The sequence below is a fragment of the Hyaena hyaena genome, unplaced genomic scaffold, assembly GCF_003009895.1.
Source record: "Hyaena hyaena isolate Hyena2069 unplaced genomic scaffold, ASM300989v1 scaffold_2278, whole genome shotgun sequence".
Taxonomy (NCBI): Eukaryota; Metazoa; Chordata; class Mammalia; order Carnivora; family Hyaenidae; genus Hyaena; species Hyaena hyaena.
This window is the reverse complement of record NW_024082913.1, coordinates 40,007-47,658: the sequence shown is the minus strand read 5'-3', so window position 1 is coordinate 47,658 and position 7,652 is coordinate 40,007. Positions and strand designations below refer to the sequence as shown.

At 41.2% G+C, this 7,652-nt stretch overlaps 1 protein-coding gene across 1 annotated transcript in view; it reads right to left on the bottom strand.

The window, feature by feature from the left end:
- LOC120227404 (cytochrome P450 4X1) overlaps window positions 1-6,594 on the bottom strand; it is a 22,892-nt gene extending 16,298 nt beyond the window's left edge. Inside the window, exons 1-5 of the mRNA XM_039225525.1 lie at window positions 6,462-6,594; window positions 4,906-4,950; window positions 3,186-3,313; window positions 1,151-1,278; window positions 911-1,065 (exon numbers count right to left, since the gene is read on the bottom strand). Coding sequence (XP_039081456.1) covers window positions 911-1,065; window positions 1,151-1,278; window positions 3,186-3,313; window positions 4,906-4,950; window positions 6,462-6,585 — 580 coding nt within the window. The 5' untranslated portion in view covers window positions 6,586-6,594. The remainder of the gene's footprint in view (window positions 1-910; window positions 1,066-1,150; window positions 1,279-3,185; window positions 3,314-4,905; window positions 4,951-6,461) is intronic.
- Window positions 6,595-7,652: the final 1,058 nt, after the last annotated feature.

Genomic DNA, 7,652 nt, shown 5'->3' with positions numbered 1-7,652 from the left:
AGTCCTCAGTTTTTGTCAGCATTCAAGAGTCTCTCATGGTTTGCCTCTCTCCCTTTCCCCCACCATTTCTGCCCTTCTTCTCCCCCTTGTTCCTCTGTCAAGTTCCTCCTAATCCTCCTATTCGTGCAAACATATGATATTTGTCCTTCTCTGCCTGACTTATTTCGCTCAGCATAGCAGCATTCCATCCATGTTGTTACACATGACCAGATTTCATTCTTTCTCACTGCCATGTAGTATTCCATTGTATAGATAAACCGCATCTTCTTGATCCATTTGTCAGTTGATGGACACTTAGGCTCTTTCCATGTGCCAAAACTATTTTTGAACTGAGCTTCTTTTATTTATTTATTTTATTGTGGTAAGAACACTTAACCTGATATCTACCCACCTAACACGTTTCCACATGCCCAATACAGTACTGTTAACTGTAGGCAGATCTCTAGACCTTGTTCAGCTCTTGTTCAGCTCGTGTAACTGAAACTTTCTACCTACCGAACAACTCCCTATCCCCCCTTCTTTTGAATGCTTGTCCATGTTCACTCTGTTCCCATATTCATTCCCATGTTGCATGAATGTTTTGGTTTGTTGTTATTCCTTCATGATTACTGCAAACACTGTGCAAAAAGTCATATGCCCTGTGTGCTTTGGGATAGCAAATAGCTCCTTGTTATATTTGTATTAATAACAATTGGACATAATAATAAACATGGTATAGTATATAGAAAACTTCTGTATAGAAAACTACTAGTATGGATCTAGCAAATTCTTCTAAATGAGCATTGTCCATATAAAAGCTCTGTTAGGAACAACAAAAAAGTTTTTTTTCACATCGAGGCCTATTATTCTAAACAGGCACAATACAACGATGACAGTGTATGGACTTAGGTGACCCAAAAGCAAGAAATACCTGTGTACTGATGTAGAATTTTGACCATCTCCTGTAAGCGGTGGCCCTGAGGGCTGAATTTGAAAATTATGTCATAGTGATGTAAGAAACTGTATAAGCGGTAAAAAATGATTTTGCTGGCTTCAAATGTTGCTTTAACATAAAGATCATGGGTGCTAGAAGACAAAGTGGAGAGACAATATGTCAATGCATAACTTAGATAATGGTGAACAAGTGTCTTTTTGCTTTCCTGTCACTGACCTGCTTATCTGGCAGTTGGTCTCCTGGCTGAAAGCACATTTCAAAAGTACGTCCAGGGTCATCAAGCTGATGTGCTCAAAGACCTCCACAATTGTGTCCTGAGGGCCACAGATCTTCTCCCACTTACCCTGGCACAGAAGGTCAAGATCAAAAGCATCACCATCATCAAACTGCCTTTACTTGAAAGCTTCTCCCTGACCCTGCCCTTAGGCTGTAAGGTAGACAATCCAAACCTAGGAGGAGCCAGAGGTCATATATGTAGATAAGCCAAGTGTTTACTTGGCATGAGGAAGGGAAAGCTGCACCCAGCTGGGTGAGAAAGAGCATGGAGCAAACCGGGTATCTTGTAAATGGCTGAGTTAAGTATTTTTGGCCTTTCAGTCATTACCATAACTGCTTTACAACAGATCCAAGTTCCAGTAAACCAGACAATCTCTGATACAAGACCTGTAATTACAAAGGGTCTCCCCAGGGCTTCCTCCATCTTCAGTCCCCAAATTGCTAGACACCCCACCCCATCACTACTGCCAACCATAGTCACACTTAAAATAAATTTAGAACATTGTAAGAAACCTTTTCAATTCAGAAATGGGAGACAGAGAGAAGCCACAGATAGGTGCGGCTTCCAGCTGACTCCCAGCCAAGCACTGTTTGTGCCCAATTTACTTCTCCCCACCTAGGTGATCTTCTCTCACTACCTGAAATGTTCCCTGTTGAAAATGAATTTGTCATAATAAGTATTCTTTGTGTTAAACACAAAGAAATCTAAATGCTTAAAATCAGATCAATCTACATTTGTTGAGCACCTAATGCCATAGGTAGGGGTTGCTACACATTTGGAGGCAGAGATTCTTTTTAAGCTTTTATCCCAATGTCCATTGTTTATTCAATTTCTTTCGTCTTGAATAATGTAAGTTTTACTGAGTAGAAAAAGTAAATTTAGGAGAAATGGCAGCAAATGGGAAGCTCAAGCTGGAAGCACTAGAAGAGCTATGAGGGGGGTCTCAGGCTCAGGTGGGACCGAGAAATGAGGAAGACACAAGTGACTTACTGAAACAACAATAAACTCAGTACCACCACTGGCTAATTTGCCATTGTCTATAAAGCAGAACAGCATGGGAATGGAAGGAGCCATCCCCCTCTCTCTCCAGCCTGTACCTGAGGCTTTCTGCCTAGAGTGGGCCATGGGTAGTTTCACCCTAACTCAGGTTAATTCTGATTCTGTGAGAACTCAGCCAATTGGCTGGTAACAGTGGTTCTCTCTTGGACAAAGGGATGGGTTTGCAAATGAAGGTGGAGGGAAACGTTGGCTTCATTGATGGAGTTTGAAGTGTTTATCACGAAACCTGTATTAATGAATTATTGTCTCATTTTTAAACAAGCACAATTTAAAAATTAAAAATATATCATATACCAGTGGAGTTTTAGAATGGAATTCATTTATAAATTAAGGACCACCCATAAGAATATTCTTCTACCAACATCCTCCTGCCCCTTTGAAAAGGCGCAAGTCAGCTCCAAATGATCCACCACTATCTACGAGAGGAAGCTCACACCTGCAACTTTAACGTAGATGCTTATCTTTTGCTAGGTTCTTTGTGACCATTAGTCAAGTTCATTCTAACTTTCATACGTTTGTTCATGCTAACTCACTCTGCCTAGTATTCCTTCATATGTATTATCCACATAAGCAAGTCCAGCTCATATTTCTTGGTAAATATGAGTCTCCTCTGAATCTGAAGCTACTATGGCTGCTCCTCGTTTCCTTACTTGTCAGTTACAGCACTTGGTACTTGATTTACTGCCATAGGGTCTCAAAATATATCTAAGTCAGATGACCAGAACTTAATCATTTTTGTCACCCAAAGGACCATAGCAAAGGCTTACATGGACACCTATTGCTCAGTTGGTAACTGTACATTGGTTAATTTCTAGAAGCCATCCCCCTTTGACTTTTACCACCATATGTGTCTAATTCATTCCCTGCTGGAAGCACTCTGCCACACACCAGAGCACGTTTTGTCCCTTCACTTACCAGCATTGTGTTCACAGAATGGGCCATCACCTCAACATATGATTTCAAGATGTTAAAATTGAACCCAGGAGTTATTAGCCGACGGTGCTGGAACCACTTGGGTCCATCTAGACTCACTAGTCCTTTTCCTTGAGAAAGAAAGGGGACAAAACCTCATGCCATTTTATTAGATGAGATGAGGAAGGAGAGGTGAAGAACAGAGACATCAGGGAGTGAGCATGACACAGATGTAGTCATAATAGAGTGGAAACCATTGTTCTTACATTATGATGGAAGTGAGATTTGTTGCTTACATCTGAGATGGATGCATTTAACATTGTGAGGAAGACCCAGGGTTTGAAGCCTGATGAGAGTGCTGATCCTGAAATTACTACCTATGTTATAACTGAGAAAGTCACTTAATCTTCCTGAGGCTTGGTTTACTCAATGATAAAGTGTGATAATAAATATCTACCTCACTGTGTTGCTGTGCAGAGTAAATGAAAGCAAATACATGAAGCACCTAGCCTGGTCTCTAGCTCACAGTAGAAACACAACAAATATTTATCTCCTTTTGATTCCAAACCAATCCATAAACTACACTGTGAACACAAAAATTATGAAGAACTAGACCTGAGTGTCCACTCTGTCCCCAGATGTCTCCTCTGGCCTTAGTCTGTGACTCACACCTATAAATGATATGAAGTGCAAACACTCATCAAGGTCAGTGCTTTACAGTCTTCAGTTTCAAGAAAGGTCATTAAAGATTTGGCTTTAAAATGACCTTAAAATTTTTAATAAGTAACTTCCATCATTCACTGGGTGCTTACAACATGCAGGCTTGAGATACGCAGTCTGGCATTGGTACAATGTCAGCCACTACAGTAAGTGCTGAAAATACATATTTCATTTAATCCCCACAATGACCTAGACATGTAACTCTCATCAGATTTCCCCAGAATCACATGCAACTATCCACTGGGAGGCAGTATTCAAATCCAAGTAGCTCTGAACCCCAAACCAACAATTTAAATTTTTTTTTAATGTTTATTTATTTTTGAGAGAGAGAGGCAGACTGCAAGCAGGGGAGGGGCAGAGAGAGAGAGAGAGAGAGAAAGAGAGAGAGATGGAATTGGAAGCAGGCTCCAGGCTCTGAGCTGCTAGTACAGAGTCCGAAGTGGGGCTTGAACCCACGAACTGTGAGATCAATACCTGAGCTGAAGTCGGACACTTAACCGACTGAGCCACCCAGGCACCCCTAGGTGGTTTTTTCATGTAATTCCTTCTTTGTTTAGCATAAATACCAATTACATAACTAAAAGGCCTAATTTATCTGCTCTTGGAATACTATCAAACTATACTTCAGAGCAAAACTGTACTGGTTTGCATATGGAAATAGATGGACTCCAAAAAGAAAGGGAAAGATCCAAGAAAACAAGAGAGAAGAAAGGACAAAATAAAGAATACAGATATGTGGCTGCAGTTTTAAAGACAGAGATGGGGCACATTCGCACACATGCTGCCTTGAGAATGAGATTTTGGGACAAGGAGGTTCCTAGGAAGTTGTGCAGGGTTGATTTTAGCACTCCCTCTTGTTTCCCCCCCTAGACAATTTGCAGCATAGATCAACCATTCTCTTAATTGTTTTGAGCATTCTTACTTGTTTCTTTGGAATGTTCTACTGTACTAAGGGGACCTCATGCAAAACAGTCAATCACCTGGCTCTCTTGCACATACGTACCAAGACACGGAATCAAGAACTTGTACAGGTACTTGGACTTGGGGTCTGCAGAGTCAAGCAGAGGAAACAAACAACAGCATTAGATGAAAATTACCAGTCAAAGTTGGTGAAGGTTCTCTTTATTTGCATGTGTTACCCACAAATAGCAAGAAGGAGTCCAGGCTCTTTCCCTACAGCCTTGGCAGGCCCAGGCAAACCATAAGTCTTGGCTAATGAGCCAGAGAACAACAAACCCCAGGAGGCAGACAGGTATACAAACATGGATTCTTCCCTTGTTTATACTTTCTCCAATAGAAACAGATTGCTCAAGGGTGACCAAGTTTCCAGAACAAGATTTGGGATAATATATTATATCCTTCTTGGAAAGTAGATTAGTGATTAGAGCAGGAGCTGGCAGACCACAGAGAGTGGGGGCCAAATGCCTCTTAGGGTTCTCATGAACTTTAGTGTAGAGGTGTTTTACAGCTCTTGTTCTTTAAGAACTGAGTAAGAAACAAAGTAGGGGTGGGAGGATCAGGAAATGTGGAGACTTTCAGGGGAAGGCTGTTTTCTTTTATTAGGTTTTACTAAAAGTAAGGGAGACAATGGACAGAGAAGAAAGATTAGAATATAAGATCTTAGTTTTACAAAGATGATGGAGCAAAACCTGGACTTTTTTTTTTTTAAGTAAGCTTCACACCCAACATGGAGACCAGCGAGGAACTTCAACTCACAACCCTGAAATCAAGACCTGAGCTGAGGTCAAGAGTTGGACACAACTGACTGAGCCACCCAGGTGCTCCAAAATTGGACGTTTTAATTTTGTTCAATGAGATAATCTACCACGGACATCTTGAAAAAGGCTTGCATGGGAGAGTTAGATGACGTGTGGCCCAAAAGGAAACAGAGTTGAGAAATATGAAAAAAACAAAAATATTTGGACTGCAGCCAAGAGGTTATACTGGTAAATTAGTGATCTAGAAACCCAGTTTACGTACTGAACCAGCAGAGGCAGAGCTACTTCTGAATTCCCCTGAAGACTCATGTGCAAGCAAGAGGCTGGGGAGTGGGGAGTATTACTGACACTGGTCACAAAACCAAGAGGTAAAGGAAGCCCTTGGTGATCCAGTGGTGTCAGAAGGGCTTTATGTTACACTCTAAAGGGCTCATGGGAGTCTGAGCCAGACAAGGGACTTGGGGGACGTAGGAATTCCTTTCAGAATTGCTCAGAAACCTCTCCTCACTTTCTTCAGGCCTCTCTTGCCTTGTTTTAATTACAGTATAGTTAACATACAATGTTATATTAATTTCAGGTATAAATATAGTGATTCAACACTTCTATACATCACTCAGTACTTATCATAAGTGTGCTCCTTAATCCCTATCATGTATTTCACACACACACACACACAAACACACACACACACCGCCTCTGGTAACTGTCAGTTTGTCTCCAGGTCTCTTAATAAAGGTCTGATATTAATCTTTGCTTCATGGATTCCTTTAAAATCCTGCCTGTGAGTTGTGCATATCTCTCCTAGGAGTATTAGGTTCCTGAGATTCATCCTTTTTCTTACCTGTTCTGCTCAGAAATGCCTTTGCGTAGTCTGGGTCATAGATATAGAAAAATGCCTGAAAGGGCCCAACCCAACAAGGAAAGGCACAAGGGTATTTTTCAACAAGCTCTTCAAGTTTCTCCATGTCACCATCCTGAAGTAGCTGCAGTGAGAAAAGAGTGAAGGAAGTTAGAGAAGCCATCCAATCTGGACTCATTCCCTCTCACAGACACGAGTGTAATCTAGGGCCTGGATAAGGTACCACACACTTTGCTCAGCATTTCTAAGCTTGGAGTATAATTTTCTAACCAAGATCAGCATATTTAACTTTCCCATCTAAACGTTTGTTGAATCCTCGGAATAAATCTGTCAAATGACATCTACCATGAGCCATTTTCCCAACTGAGAGGGTGAAACGAGCTGAGTCTGCCTCACCTGCCAAAGTCACACACTTTTTAGGAGTGGAGTCTGGAAGCTGAAAAAGGGTTTTTTCCTATGTGGGAAGCTAACTGGTAGTAGATTGAACATGACCCATAATCCAGCTCACCATTCCCTCTTCCTTTTCCCCTCTCTGATTATTTCTAATCATCTGGAGAGGGCATGGAAGCTCTTTGTCCCTTTCCACATACTTGCCCTATGACCACTTCCAACTGCATGTTCTTCTGTAACCTTTATCATATCCTTTTATTATAAACTGGTAAACAGTAAATCAACTGTTTTCATGATTCTGTGAGCTGTTCTAGTATATTAATCAAACCTGAGGAGAAGGTTATGGGAGCCTTCAACTTACAGCTGATTGGTCAGAAGCACAGTAACAACCTGCACTTGCTACTGGCATCTGAAGTGGGGAGGGGTTAGTCTTGTGGGGCTGAGTCCTTAATCTGTGAGCTCTGATGCGATCTCTGGTTAGACAGTGTCAGAATTGTGTTAAATTGTAGGACACTCAGTTCGTATCACAGAATATTTTGGTCTGGAGTAGGAGGGGGAACTCACCCAACATCTGATATCAAAAGTGTTGTGAATATAGTCATAGAGTGAGAGTAAAGGGGAACACAGGGAGAGGACTGGGTTTTTCCTACTCAGGTGCCAAAACAATTTAATGGGTGGAAAGAATCGTCTTTTCAACAAATGGTGCTGAGATAACTGGATATTCACAAAAATAGGATTATGCAACATACAAAAATTAATTTAATGGCTCAAAGTTCTAAATGA